Source organism: Oryza brachyantha, chromosome 1 (genome assembly GCF_000231095.2).
Source record: "Oryza brachyantha chromosome 1, ObraRS2, whole genome shotgun sequence".
Classification (NCBI taxonomy): domain Eukaryota; kingdom Viridiplantae; phylum Streptophyta; class Magnoliopsida; order Poales; family Poaceae; genus Oryza; species Oryza brachyantha.
Genome location: NC_023163.2, coordinates 4,676,940 through 4,693,140, shown reverse-complemented (window position 1 = coordinate 4,693,140; position 16,201 = coordinate 4,676,940). Strand labels below are relative to the sequence as shown.

The 16,201-nt window shown below is 42.1% G+C and overlaps 2 protein-coding genes across 2 annotated transcripts; one reads left to right on the top strand and one right to left on the bottom strand.

Annotated features, from left to right (window-relative positions):
- Positions 1–3,551: 3,551 nt before the first annotated feature.
- On the top strand, positions 3,552–4,671 carry LOC102710079 (RING-H2 finger protein ATL39-like). The gene has a single exon (XM_040519910.1). The coding sequence runs from the start codon at positions 3,633–3,635 to the stop codon at positions 4,302–4,304; it is 672 nt and encodes a 223-aa protein (XP_040375844.1). The 5' UTR covers positions 3,552–3,632; the 3' UTR covers positions 4,305–4,671.
- Positions 4,672–10,081: 5,410 nt separating this feature from the next.
- On the bottom strand, positions 10,082–11,725 carry LOC102709794 (developmental and secondary metabolism regulator VEL1-like). The gene is made up of 2 exons (XM_006645566.1): positions 11,248–11,725; positions 10,082–11,058 (listed from the first exon to the last, which is right to left on the bottom strand). The coding sequence occupies exons 1-2, from the start codon at positions 11,723–11,725 to the stop codon at positions 10,082–10,084; spliced, it is 1,455 nt and encodes a 484-aa protein (XP_006645629.1).
- Positions 11,726–16,201: the final 4,476 nt, after the last annotated feature.

The window sequence follows — 16,201 nt, the reverse complement described above, 5'->3', positions numbered from 1 at the left end:
GAGGGAGCGAGTGAGGGAGAAGTCGTACAGTACTACGCGAGCTGCAGTGTGATTAATATCTGACTTGTCGCTCGTCTCTCTGTTAAAAAAAAAGGTGAGATGATGGGGAAAGTTTGGACGGGTGAAAAATTGGTGAGGCAGGAGCTCAGTTTCTAATGTACGAGAGCAGTTTTAGAGTGCTCCGCTTACCACTCTAGAGGTAAGAGGGAAAATTAATGGCAAGGAAACATGCCACTTGATTAGGATCCTATAATCACGATGCATTCACTTGCATACAATTTTTTTTTAAAAACCATATCAAACTGTTACATCACTATTCAAATGTTTTGTAGAGATTTATATCCCTATTATACATATTTGTAATCAAAATTCAAAATTTCACATTCTTTTGAATATAAAGTTTGAATTTAAAATATTCATAGCAGGTCGAACAAGAATATTTGGTTCACGAAACATGAAGTAGTCACTTGATTAAATTTAAGAATAAGTTTGAGATTAGCCGAAGCGAAAATAATCAATAATGTTATGTGGAGTTTAAAATTTAAAATATCTGGTTATTCTTTTGGTTGAACACATTTATTTTCATAGTTTTAAACTTGAATCTACCATCTACATGAGTCACCATTTTATTCAAATCCTTCTAGAAGAGAAAATTTGGAACATGTGTACGTCTCGAATAAATTAATTTTTATTTAATCATTACGATTATTACTGTCCTCATGAGTTTAATACAATTAAATGGTGATTACTCTTTCACTTAATTACATTCTTTCTTTCTGTGTTTGCATGCAATGTATTTTACCCTTATTACCCTTGGTAAGCTATTATTTCTCTCTCATCTCTTATAAAGTAAGAGAATTAAAGGCTCATTCATTTCGGAGCACCATATAGTTTCCCTATGTACGATAAACGTCCGAGGGCATTCATAGTGCATATATAATTTTGAGTGATCTTAAAAATATAATGTAGACTAAGACAACAACTCTAAATATATTTTTTCTACGGTGTAGCGGCCTCGCATGTGTTTTTATTCACATCAGCCCTTGATGTTTTATGTTTCATTCTTAGTATTTTTTCTTCAATTTATATTGAACACCCCAAACCAGACTTTTCATATAAAACCACTCCTCTTTCACCTCCCCTTACTTTTCCGAACCTTTCCTTCTCCCCTCTAGCGACCTCTCACTCTAGACGATGAGCTCTCCCCTCATCTCTACCAAGTTGATCTGCGACAATTGATGACAATCTTGATTGCGAGGAGGTTGGGGGGCGCTGGAGCCACAACCAATTGGGACAATCACTGCCACATCTCCTCCCTCATCCAAGCTCGTTGCTACCGTTGTTTGATCTGGTGATGATGCCCGCAACCCTAGTAGGCCACCGTCAGCTATTGTTGTCCTCCGCATCCTCATCGATGCGCTAATCAAGGTGGGGCAAGGTCCAAAGTGCAGATCGATGCAGGGCGAGGTTGACGACCTCCTGTGAGTACGAGTCAAGAGAATAGGAAGGGACTCGTTAATGTCATGTTTAGATGGGAGAGGAGCCTGGCAGCTCCTTGATGGCGACCTCTCGACGATGCCATGCAAATCTAGCGGGGATGTGGGAGAAGCTCACCCTAGAGGAGCGTTGAACTAGCAAGGAGCTCGACATCTCCTTAACGGTGACCCCCTTTACACTGTTGTATTCGGTGCTACACGATCTTCCCTACTGTCTATATGAGTCATTGCCGCCACAAGCGAATACAGGACCAAGGAGGGCACGCGATATGGCAGGACGATGCCTCTGCTCAATGACCTGTGCCTTCACAGGTTTCTCTGGCAAGGGTTCGATGGCTTGTAGAGGGTTAATGTTATCTAATTGGACGTTGATTAGAATGTAAAATGAAAGTTGAGGAGGGTAAGGGACATTCTATATTTGCAAATAACCTTATATTCGATTTCTACTTTGACCTTCATTTTCAAATTCCTACATCATTCCCCTTGGTTTTGTATTCATTTTTTTATGTACAGTTTGTGCAATCGGCATGCCATACTCTCTGTTTTAATAAGGAAATGCTTGTATTATGTATATGTTATATCCTACTCACATACATGTTTACATATTGTATTCTATCACATAACCTAGCAAGATTTGTCATGTTTGGCCTTAGTTCACACACACAAAACACGTTCGTGCATCGAAAGTAAACATTTTATAAGTTCATGTACTAGTTTTCACATGAACTTATAAAATATCATAGATGAAGGATCATGTCCAAGAGCTAGGATATATATATATATATATATATAGTTGACGGATAAAAATCAGATAAGGATCAAATAGACTTACTATTTTCTAAACACCTTATGATATGCAATTCCTTAAGTTGTTAAAGAATTGTGTTGTAATGTTTGTGCATGTAAATATTAATTTTGATGCAAGCTCGAGGCATATGAGGTATATATATAAACCTCTACGCTAAAGATAATAGACAGACAAAAGCTTTATTGTTGTGAAAAAAAGTTAGACGTACATTATATATTAAAGCTACTCATTGGATGAAAATTAGAGGGCATTTACTTACTTAGATCCAACTCCTTAAGAAACTTATATTCCGTATGGACATCACATGTCACCGTTCAAACACAATCTAGCAACCTGTTTTAGCACATTAAAGAAAACACATTCAACTAGAATATCTGAATCTTATATAACGCACCAACACGACCTAGGTAGACTGTGTTATTAACCTCTAACTGCTCTACCATTTCTAATCTAACATGGGTTAGATAAGCATAGCCGTATACATAGCACGGTTACACATTAAATCCCATAGAATATAACAATTAATTTAACTATTTGAAACACAAAACAATGCAAGAATAAAAAAACCCCCAACAAATCCCCACTCCACACACGCCCAACTCTCGTGGAAACGCCGGGGAAGAAGAGGTGGGACCGGGAGGACCCAGCCGGCGGCGAAAATCCCGTTGCGGTCCGCCTCCGCCCGCCGCAGCGGCTCTCCAAAGCGCCTCGGCCCCCAACCGTTCATCCGTGGGCTTGTACGCGGCTGTGCTTGCACACTTAATCAGCCCAATGGAGTCGCCTTGCACGGGCCGCAGTGCCAGCCCACTTCGCACGCAGGTTTTTGCCTGCGAAGCCCAATCGGCGGCCCGTCTAGCCCACTACACATCAGTCGGCAGATGTGTTTTTGACTCATCCATCCATCCTTGAACCTTCCTGTCACGTTCCTTGACGCAGGTACGTAATTACAGCAACAGCGACGTCTCATCCCAGCAAGTACACACTTGAATTAAATATCGTGTGAGTTTCAACATTAACCGTATGTTCATCGAATGAAAAATCTGCAGATCCAGACCTAATGAGTAATGACCATAATTCTCTAGACTAAAAACGTTGAACAGGGCAAGCAAGTAGCAATTGCCATGTTGTCTTCGGCGACTCGCTGTGATGATTGATGGTGACACAATCCGTATGTTGACCTGCTCGTCTTCTTGCCCAACAACCCAAGCTCTCTTACTTAGCTTATCCGGTGCAAGATTAAACCGGCGGCGAGGTGTTGCTCTTGGTCTCCACTTCTGCTCTTTGCAAGTTAGTTAGGTTAGTGATAGTTAATTAGCTTGGGTGCAGCCATGTCGGAGACGACGGCCGCGCCGCCGGCGCCGAGGGCGGACGACGCGTGGAGCCAGCAGCAGAGCTACAATTTCAGCGGGCGCGTGCTGCTCACGGCCGTCGTCATCCTCTTCGTGATCGCGGTGATCTTCGCCGTCACCCGCGTCTTGCTGTACTACCTCGTGGTGCGGCCCCGCGTGGGCGGGGGGCGGCGCGGCCTCGCCGGAGGCATCTTCCGGTCGCTGAACTCGTTCGGCATGAGCGGCCGCCGCGGGCTGGACGCGTCCGCGCTCGCCGCGCTGCCGGTCACCGCGTACGTGAGGAGGAACGGCGGCGCCGGCGAGGGCTCCGACCGCCGCGCCCCGGCCGCCGCCGCCGACTGCGCCGTGTGCCTGTCGGAGCTCGCGGACGGCGAGAAGGTGCGGGAGCTGCCCAACTGCGGCCACGTCTTCCACGTGGAGTGCGTCGACGCGTGGCTGCGCTCCAGGACGACGTGCCCTCTCTGCCGGGCCGAGGCGGAGGTTCCCAAGTCAAGGGTGCAGGCGGCGGCGGCGACACCGACCACGTCGTCGTCGCTCGGTACAGGAGGAATCACCGTGGTCGTGACCATACACGGCGGCACTAACGATGCCGGCGGCGACAGGGTCGCGCGCGGCTCGACGGTGCTGACCGGTCAACCGGGACCCTCCTAGCTGCAGTGCAGTGAGGAATATATTGTGATCAGGAACTTTTGATAGTAGGGAGCTCTACCAAGCGTAGTTTGTGAAACACCGTGTGATGTGTGATTCTTTATTGATTTCATTCCCATGTGTCTAGCACAGGAGACAACCACTACAATACTTTTGATTGCATTCACGGAAAATTGCAGATGTTGTATATATATCGCGCAGCTTCTTTTTACGGGTTAGTTTAATTACTCAGGGGTGTTAATTCGATTATTAATGCAAATACGACTGAGGCATGGTAGTTGTCATGCACTCGTTTCTTTGGGTACTCCTATTTTAGTTTATGGCCTAGGGTTCTTGTTTTGTGTTGAATTTAATCATTGAGAGTTTTACGTTGGAATTTCTATTGGAATTGAATTGTTATTATATTTTAGAGTGAAGTGAACTTGCTGAAGTGCGTCAATCTAATTCTATATTGCCACGACCTCTTAGGATCCTATAAAGCGGGGTTATAACATAAGTCTTGCTAAGAGAGAGATGGTGCTACGAGGAAGAACAACAGAGGAGGATGCCGCCACAGTAGTTGAGCTCATCCTCGACCATGGGACCTCAAGCTCTTGCCGCGGATAGTCTCACCCTTTGCCTTTCAGCCATCGGCCTTATTCTAACCCTGCATGCTCTCTGTCACTAAAGAAAACAAGAAAAAAAAGGGAGAAAAGAAGAAAATTAAAATTCTCAAGTGGGTCCATTTATCATTGTACTTTTTCCATGCCACATGGTCGTCATGTAGGATCCTGGGGGGTCGTGGTAATTTGGGATTGTAATGACACACTTTAGCAATATCTAAAACCCAGAAATGCATTTTAAGAGTTTAGGGATATAGATAACACATGCGAACAAGTTCTTATGTCTTATTTACGGTTCAAACTTAAGAGTGAAGAATAGACTATAATAAAAAAAAGAAACAACACTAAAAATAAGTGTCAAACTTTAAATTTTATATGTGGTTGATAAGTCAACAAGCAAATGGCAAGAAACTCATGTTTAAAGAAGTATACATGAGTAAAAAAAATAGATCAAAACAAAACATAAGTAAAAAAAATAGATCAAAACAAAACATATAGTAATATACATGAATGGTCCCTAAATTTGGAGTGAGATATCACTTGTCCATCTAAGGTGCACATTAGGCTTGTAATTTTGGTTTAATGTGTCACCCAAAGTTCATAACACCGTTGACGTATCTTTGGAGCGAACGTGTCGGTCCATGAGTGCAAATATCTTGCATTTAGCCCCCCTCACTACAATAAAACCCTCCAACTCCCATCCTTACTCCCAATTTGGATTAGAAATGTGACAATTAGGTGGCAGTGAAGCAAGTCTGGTCGGTTAGGGCTATGGCACAACACTATGTGTGTGTGGTTGTTGGGCAGAGCAAGGAATGTCTGCTGCAGTGGAGCAAGGCATACATATGGATATCATTGTAGTGCAGCGAAGCAAGGTATGCTGGTGGTTGTCATATAAAGGGTAAAGCTCACGCTTCATTATTGGTTGCAAGCCAAAGCCCTGGTGGATAATTGAAGGCCATAGATGCAATATGTTGAGCAAATCCATTTGAAGCTAATATCCCTACATGTTACGGCCTTGAACACGTTGTACCATACCGCCTCCCTAAACACAAGTTCAATAGTATAGCTAACTACAAGCTCTAAATCATCTATAACCAATCTAATAGTCAATTTATACAATAGCTATTTACTAAGAATATACTACCATGTTCCACATATCATACACACACTGTGTTTTGGAATCCGTAATATATATTACCATGTTCCACATATCATACACACACTGTGTTTTGGAGTCCGTGCTGTAGCTGAATATAAATCTGTAGCCCACTGCTCTTCTCTCTCCTATCTTATCTTATTAAAATATATTTATAGTCTGATATTGTACCTGCTCTAAATAGTGGATTTACTCCAACCCCTTTCTAATATAATTAGGAAGGGGACCATACTATAGGGAATGAGCAAAATGCATTTTTTTTTTGCCCCTGTGGACAACTGCATCAACTCCTAAGATTTATCAAAGAAGCTTTGGACATTGGGTGATGGTCTAGTGTTGGGGTGTCTCCTTTTTTGGATTTTGAATGGTGTATTTTTTTTATCGCACGGTTTTCATATAATAAAATAGCGTCGTCGATGTTCTGTTTCGAAGTTGCGATGGTGGGTGTCAGTTTGAAACAGCGGGGGACGGTGCGTTTGACGCCACCGCTTGGCATCGCACTATCATCGTACGTATTCATAGTGTGTATAGCCATTTCCTTTTTACACAACACACACCCACGCTCACTTGCAGTACTATTTCTTCATGCACGAGACCAACAAGGACAAACTTTAATGTTCAAGCAAGATAATAAAGTTTAATTGCGGAGCCTCTTTCAACCGTTCTGTTCACTGCAGAATATTTCCTATTTTTTTTCAAAAATGTATGTTCACTGCATATTTAGGCCACATTCGGCATACATAGATGGTGTTTGGATCCAGAGACTTTTTCGTAGTCCATTGTCACATCGAATGTTTGGACGTTAATTAAGAGTATTAAATATAGATTGATAATAAAACTAATTGTATAAATAAAGACTATTTCATTAAACAAATTTTTTAAGCCTAATTAAGCCACGATTAGCAAATGTTTACTGTAGCATCACATTCGCTAATCATGGACTAATTAGGCTTAATAGATTCGTCTCGCGAAATAGTCCAGAGTATAATGTGGGTTTTATTAATAGTCTATATTTAATACTTCTAATTAATGTCTAAACATTCGATGTGATAGGGACTAAAAAAAGTCATATAGTATCCGAACAGGGTCTTACCCTACCCCCATATTCTCTCGTTTTCTACACACACGTTTCCTGAACTGATAAACGGAGTATTTTTTACGAAAATTTTCTATAGAAAAGTTGCTTTAAAAATCATATTAATCTATTTCATAATTTTTTTATAATTAATAATAATCATGTACTAATTTATTATTACGTTTTTCACGCCGAATAACTAACCCCTACTTTTATTATCGCCGAACGCGGCATTAGTCAGTTACTTAGGGCAAGGCCAATATATAAGTTAAAATGTACAATAAGAGTGGGCCCACGTATAGGAAGCAATAGTTAAGGCAATCTCTAAAATGGTACGCTTGTTTGATGGAAATAAGCTGAGACCCGCAAGCTGCCACGAAAGAAAAGAAAATATAGATCCCTCCTAACCATTGTGCCCGTTCGCGTGAGTGAAAAAAAATCCCCATCCATAATAAAAGTATTGTATTTTATAGCTTTGTTGCCACATCTTAAGCTTAAGGTCTACTTTTGTTACATGAGACTTGTGGCCTGACTCCACAATGTTAAATGTGTTGTATTGTAAGTAGCAGCATTTATTACCTAAGGTTATTTTGTAGTGTATATATTGGATTTATATATACAGTACTAAATTAGGTCTTGGCTGTAGGATCGAAACAGAGTTAACCATGTCTACCAGAGGGGGGTGAATGGTAGGTAGAACCAAAACCTAAAAATCTTTTAGTGAAAATAAAAAATTACCTTTGGTTACGTCGTTCCTGATATTACCTATGACACCGCTTCTATGCCGTCGCCAATCTGTTTATGCCGCTTCTGAGATTAACTTAATCGCGCCGCTCCTGTGCCGCTGATCAGATCGTCGGATGCAGAAAATCACTAGTAGATAAAAGCACAAAATGTAGATTGAATGATCTGAACTTTATCGCTTCAACTGGTATTTACAAAGTGCACCAACAGCACTCTCAAAATTGTTGATCTAAAATCAACAACTAAATCTCACAAAAAAAACACACCGAAAACATACCCCTCGATACCTATTTATAAAAAAAATAATCTATTTTCAAATAAGAATAGGATCCAACGAAACAATTAATTAACCGAATTCGGCCGCGGGGCCGTGCCGGCAGAAACCAAACCGAAACCATCTCGTGCCTGGACTCCAAGTCTCCAACCATGCTACCCACGTGCACAACTCGGACTGATATCCATGCATGTACGACCTGGACATGCACGTTGAATCAAAACGAGCTAGCTGCTCCCGTACGCAACCAAAGCAACGTGCTGCATGCTACTGCCGTACGGACACATATATGCATGCTACAGTACCTCGCCGTACTGTAGCTATGATATATATACCTCTCCAAATTTCTTCCGTCTCCACGCACAACTTGTGAACCCCGTTACATATCCATCCCCATACAGTATCCATCTGCCATATGACCCCTCGTATTCAATATCGTCACCTGGTATTTTGGATCGTCCGGACCTCAACTCCTCTCTGAGCTTAGTCACGATCCCATCGCCGTTGATCGATATTGACCTCCGAGAATTATGACTCTATCCAACCATGTCACGTGGCATCCTGACCATCTAGACCTCGGATTCTCCCTGAACTTAGTCATGGTCCATCCCAATCATCCAGACCTCAGTTCCTCCCTGAACCTATCATGGTTCTCGCCATTGATCCCAGTTGACCCCCAAGTCACCTGCACACATAGAGACAAACAAATTGTTTCCGGGCACAGATATCGCAACCTAACGCACATTAGTCACACACACTCACACCAACACCACAATCGTTTTCAAACCAAATTCTATCAATTTACAAGCCAATTGTTCATCACAAAATATAGATCATGACTATGATCTTACACTAGCATGTAAGAAATTCTTCGAATCAACTAGCATTATCCTCAACAAAATCATTACTAAAAATCGTTGAGATTTTATATAAATATAGATGTATAATACAAGTTCTAAAAAAGAGTACAATACAAAATACACAGCCACACCTTGTAAGAACATTGTTTTGGCTCAACTTTGTTAGAGAGACGAGCTAAAACATGAGCTTAGTGAGCCCAAACCGAGCTATGTGAGCTCGAACCAAGCTTGGGATTTTTGTCTGTACTCCTAGAACAACCACCTTGCAATTAACTTACACCGGTTAATTTTCCTACTGTGAGCACTGAGAAAACTATGAGGGATCCGACATGCCATTGTGAACATCTACTCAGCTCAAAGGATGTAATCTAAGAGTAAAAGATACAATGCCGTGATCTTAACTCACAACTTGCATTTTGGTTGGTTTCTATACTGATCATAACTAAATTTCTTATTACAATAGTTCATAAGTGCAACTGAGCGTTATATACAGTACTCCCTATATTTTATATTATAAGATGTTTTGGCTATATATATTCATTTATATATCGATATATATTATTTATATGCATATGTCTAGCTAGATTCATTAACATCTATATGAATCTAGATAAAAGTCTTACATTATGAATAGATAATGCAAGTCTTGAATTATTGAACATGGGTAGCAATTGATAATGAATTGCTTTCTCTTAATATTGAGCGTTGACGACAGATTTTTAATACTCAATTTATATTATGGTTCTTAAATAAAATGATTTCTAGAGACGAGACGAGTACCGGTTCAGTTCCCGCCTGCTTATAGGGTATCCTAACATGCATACTCATTCTTATTATCGCAAATGGAAAAAAAGAGATTCAGTCATTAAGCACACGCGGCCACACACTTTGACAAAAGTCTAAAATTCAGCACAAACACGAACATGTAATATCATTCATTGCCTCGAAGAAATATGATATTGCCTCCAAGAGACCTAACTAAATAAGCTCAACTATCGAGACGCATCAGCATTTTCCAAATGGCTATCTAACAAGATGCATGGGTTCCAGTTTCCAAGCTAGTTCTTCAGAACCATGCACCACCAGCAATGTCGTCTCCCCCGCCGGAGGAAGACGCATGCCCGCCCTCTACCATATCAGCTTCAAGAACACCACCGTGATCACCAACAATAATGCCCATGTCATCAACCCCGGTGCCGAAGTAGATCTGTCCATCATAGAGAGGAGACGCGGCCCACTGTTGGTAGCCCAACGGGTTGTCGTTGCCCATAGCTGCATCGCCATCGTTGCCGGCGCCGGCGACCAGCGGCTGCGAGAGCCCCGCATTATCAAACATGAAGTCATAGTTTTCATAGCCTTGGGTCTGCTGCTGAACTGCTTCTGCTGCAAGCGGGAAGTGAGCGTCCACAGGCATCTGCAATGGCGCCGGTAGAGGAGAAAGCATCGGCGCTTGATCTGGCACTATGATTGGTTCTTGGAACCATGGAGCCTCCAGTGGCATGTGAGCTTCCACTGGCATCTGCAATGGCATCGGCAGAGGAGAAAGCACAGGTGCTTGATCAGGCACTAGAAATGGTTCTTGGAACAGTGGATCCTCCATTGGCATGTGAGCTTCCATGGGCATCTGCAATGGCGCCGGCAGAGGAGCAAGCCCCTGTGCTTGCTCAGGCACTAGAAACGTCTCGTGGAAGTGGAACAAAGGAGACTCCAGTGGAAAGTGAGCTTCCACGGGCATCTGCAATGGCACCGATGCCGGCACAGGACCGAGAGCCGGTGCATGATCAGAAAGTAGAAATGGATGCTGCGGCAATGGAGCCGCCACAGGAGGCAGTGGCGCAAGCTGTGTGTTGTCCTGTGCCGGTGCTTGCTGTGATGCATGGAAAATTGGCTCCATCTCCGAAAACCGTGGTGGTTGCAACGGCAACACACGAGCCCATGGCGACCCCGCCGGTGGAGGTGGAGGCAGCTCAGGAATCCACAGTGACCCTCCTGCTGCTGGAGGTGGAGGTGGAGGTGCCTGATCAGCAACAAATGGCGGTGGCTCTACAGGAAGCAGCTGGTTATGTGGACCAAGCAGATTCGGCCACTGAGGCAGCTGCTGCTGCTGCGGCGGCGGCGGAGGTGGAGGTGGAGGTGGTGGCACGCTAGAACCCTGGATCGACGACTCGCCGGCACGGCGACGTAACGGAGGCAGCCGCACGCGGAGTTCCTTCTGGATCTGTACCAGCGTACCGTACAGCTCGTTCATCTCATCCAAGCTGAGGTTGTACTGCTTGGAGAAGAACAGCTTCTTCAACAGCGCGTCCCGCTCATCGTCGTCCTCCTCCTCCTTCTTGGCCTCATTGTACCGAGCTTTGGACGCCCGCGTCTCCTCCTCCTTGATGGCAGCTACATCCTTCAGCCTCGCCAGCTCCCTCTCCAGCGGCACGAGCCTCCCCTTCAGCTGCTCGCCGGCGAACGGCTCCGTCGGCTCCATGTCGCGAGAGAGCGCGGCATCGACGACGGTCTGCACAAGCGGGGTCCCGAGCGAGTGGAACTTACCACGGTTCTGGTCCTCCAGGACCACCGCGACGCTCGCGCCGGTGAGGATGGAGAGGTCGCTGGCGCCCTTGAACAGCCCGTTCCGCCGCTTGAAGAAGGTGATGTCGCGCTCCCTCTCGTCGTCTACGTACGCCGAGCCCGTCCTCCTCGCCCTCCTCGCCCTCGGCATGCTTGGGGCTTGGGTCGATGGTGATTTATATGGAAAGAGTTTAGTCTGCCACTGGATATACTGTAAGAAAGTACCCTGAAATTAATGGAAATTAAATGAGAGGATTGTTATAAAAATAAGGGGCTTACTCCGGTGCAATTTACTGGTAGTAGAATTTAATCCATACCGTTGATCTATTTTTATCGGATGACTATGATTAAATTATACTACCAGTATTAGGCGTATTAGAAATTTAAAGGGGTAATATCATCCTTTTGTTTTGTTGTGATCTTTATTGCAAAAAAATAAAATTACTAAATACTGCTAATCAAGTAATTAACAAATTACAAAAAAAAACTCTTTTTCTACTGGTATTATAATACTATCAGTAAAATACACTGAAGAGTTGTCCTAAAAATAAATACAGCTAGATCTGTAAAAATAGCTAGATCTTGAAGAAAATATAGTTAGATCCAACTTAAATATTCTAGATCTAATTGCTTTTAAGGTTAAGTGATTGACTACGTCCCAAATAGCCAAATACATAATAAGATGCATCTACCATTTTTATAAAAAGAAACTGTGTTTCATATATACAGCTATGCATAGATTCATGGTGAAGAAGGCATATATGATCTTCTAATGGAGAATGGAATGCACTTACCAGCGTAGAGATTTACAGAGTTCTCTGATGGAGAATGAAATCCATTAAGTGACAACTACAAAAATCTTGCTAGCTACTTTGCTGGAGGCCATTCATGGACTCATGGTGAGACAAGCATCCAACAGGAGATGGAGGAAACTACTAAATGATTTCTCAAGAGATATGTGGCTAGCAAAAATGAACTCGATGAAGATCAAAGAGGGGAGATACCCTGCTTATATAGGGAAAATGTGGGATGTTATAATAAGAAGGTTTTATCCAATGTATTTGATAAACATGCAAAATAATAAAAAACCTACCCATTGTCACTGACAGATGGGCCTTGTTCTGGATGGGTGTGGTGGGTCCATATTGTCAGTGACATTCTCATGAACTATAATAGTATTATGTGTAAGCTCAAATGAAAACATGATCATGTTTGTCCCCCACTGTTTTTTAGCACATTAAAGCCACTCAATTTTATCATAGGGTGAATCAACCAAGTGTGATAAGAAAACTCTAGTTCCGCCAAGAAATCAACATGAAACCGCAGTTCCTGTTTATAAGTTCTAAGTTCGTCTATTGATGTTAGGGTTTCCCGGAAGGAGACATACCATTATTTGATCGAAGTGTCCATGACTATTTATTTACAATTGTCCGTTACGTGAAAAGTTGGCGGTTTCTTAATTATAACCAATAGTTTAACTATAGTTAGTGTCCCACTCTAACATAATGTAGTGCGCGCCCTAACATCATTTAAAAATGTGGCATCAAAGTTATTCCAATGCAAAGCGATGATATTTGAAGTTTTATGGTTTTCTAACAACATTTTCTAATAGTTCAAAATTATCCATATTTGCCCATCTAAATGTGGGTTTTGGAATATCAACATAACTCCAACATTATGAACCTTAATAATTCTTCTAGTACCTCTATTTACTTCCAAACATATCCTAAATCCTATTTTGTTCCCATTCAATACACAAGATTTTCATGCAAGAGGATTTCCCCACAAGCAATACAAAATAGGCCGAATCCACATTCCATTCTATCTGGTTCCAATGTGTCACATGCATTCTAGATAAATTTTAGCCGGCAAAACTAACTCATCTTTATCTTCCGGTGAACCGCTGCAACCTTTGCAACGTAAGTCAGCAGTTTGTGGCAGTTACTAGTTAATTACGCACAGTAGAAACGTTTGCATGCAGCACTGCACCGTAATTTTTCTGGCTTTACCCATTTTTGGGGGGTAATAGTTTACCGTTACTTTCCTTCCTCTTTTGATGATAATATTTATTATTATTTTACAATTTCACATACGTTGTACTGGAAAAATGGCATCAATTGCCGGTTATGAATCAGTAGCCATACGCGGTAAAAAAATACGCGTAAAATCAGTAGCAAACAAACAAATGTAACTCGTTTATTATTTCTTCTCATTTATTTATGTATTTAGTTTTACACCAGAAAAAAAAGGTAACGAGAATCAACAAACTGTGAATGATACTAAAATGGAAACAAGTAACAGAGTTGATCATTCCTCGCTTCTCTATCAATCTAAGTAAAAGGTGAAGCCTGATTTGCAGCTAATAAGTGGGACTAGATTGTCGGTGTCACATTAGTACGGACAAATGATAAGTACAACCGAACTACCCTTGGGGTCCCACTAATTAGGCACCGGTCCAAACTCCATCGTGGCATGGAGCACCCATTGGATGGGCCCACGTGAACGCAAACTGGACTAAAACATACGTGCGCCCAATGAGACCTCACGCGAAATTTGGATTTGGCACAAGCAAACGAAACATAACCGAACTGGTCCAAACCGTAGGTGTCAATGGGCGTGTTCGAGAGAACTATAGGAGTTGTACTAAACAGTGCATGCAAACGAGGAATATCATTGGAATATAATTAAATATTAACTATTACAAACTTGAAAAATGAATTAATTTAAATTTATAAATAACTTCATATAAACTTTTTAGCAAAATATATATCATTATCAGTTTGATAAGGACACGAAAAAAAGGTAAAGATTAGCCCCTACCGTCCCCAGTGAATGCGCCCAATCTAACGCGTCAGCTTGGCACACGTCGTTATTTCGGATTGATCTTAATTTGCAGTACGTTGATTGTGGAAAATGTCCACTTGCCTCCGTCAATTATCGTGCGAGTTTGATTTTTGTTTTTTCAATAACAAAAACACATATGAATTCTGTCTGAACTATTGACACCGTATGTTTTTTCTCCGTTAGTTGTTTTGACATACTTTGGATCTATGTCAGTCAAAAAGGATTGAGATATTGCCACGTAATTATATCAGCTAGCACTATGTCGCTAGGATCCATATATCTGCAGGAATAATGTTTTTTTTTAAAAAAAAAGGACAGATCAGATATGTGAGCTTGACACACCGTGGTGAATGCTGTTTGGCACTAGATCCCATCTCTATGCGAAGTGCCACTGCCTACAAGATGTCGGTGTCGCTTATCACCTGGATCTACTTCCACCCCCCCCCACCAGATTTGATCTTGGCAAGATCAATCACTAGCATCCACAGTCGGACACAATCGTTGGGGGCAATGTGGATGTGGAACTCGAGCTCAAGCAATGGCAGCAGCAAGCGACAACTTCTTCCTCCTGGCGCCCTGAGCCCCGTGGTGGTGGGGAATCGCAGCTCCAATGAGCAGATTACCACACTTGTACAGTGGTGTGGATGAGGAAAATCACCATGTTGCCATGATGGCAAATGGGGGAATTCAATCCTAAAAGCCAGTGACCAGCGACACCCTTGAAGAACTCATGTCCTAATACTACTAATGTGTTGAAGTGATGAGTACCCAAAGGGGTGGCAACACCCTCTACTCGCCTCACCACCACCCAAGAAGAGTAGCAATGGCGGCCAAGGTGCGAGGAGGCCGAGGCCATCACCGGGTTAGAGCTCAAGGAGGCCGATGAACCGTTGGCGCTAGGATCCCCTTGTCATATCTCCACCATCGTCACATCCATTATCTTCATGGCCTTGTGGAGCACTGTCCCTAGCTTGGACGTGATATTCCTTTGTCTCAGGCCTAACGCTCTACCCAGTGAACTCTTCGTTGTCTGTCAAAGTTGTCTCAGACCTTTCACTAGGTGATCTCCTCCATGAGATGGTTACAGTGTGAGGCAATGTGGTAGAGATGGATGAAAGGAGGAATAAGAGTGGGAGCCACTAACTTTTGGGTTCAATCGTTTTTTGTTGCAATGACACGTAAGCGCCATATAGGCAGAAGACCAAGTCAATATCTATATCACATAAGTGTCATACATGATGAAACTGTTGTCAATGTTGAGTGAGGTAAATTACCAGGTTTTAACGTCGAAAGAGCATAACCAAACTTGCATGATAGTTAATAGAGACAAAAGTAGACATTTTTTCATGGCATCCTTTCATCCCTTGTCTCCTATCGTATTATTCCCAGAGGATGTGTTTCAATCTTTCGAGAGGAGAGGATGTGCTCTCCTCATTTATATGTTATCATATTTAGTTATAGAAATAATTAGAGGCAATTGTTTTTTTTACCATATTTTGATGTATAACTACTAATTTGGCCATGTTTACCTAAATTTTCTTATTTGACCCCACTTTCTGAAAATAAAACTATCATCTATCTCGTGAAGTCATGTTAACGGTGTTAAAATAAGGACCAAAATGTCACTTCTGCCCTAGCCTTTTTTACCCTATTTACTTAAGATTTTGTTTATTTAACAAATTAGACAATTTTTTGATTGAACCTTGATAAATTTAGTACAAATCTTGGCACAAACAAAACTTTGAAAAAGTATGGTAAAAAAAGTAATTGTATAAATAGTATT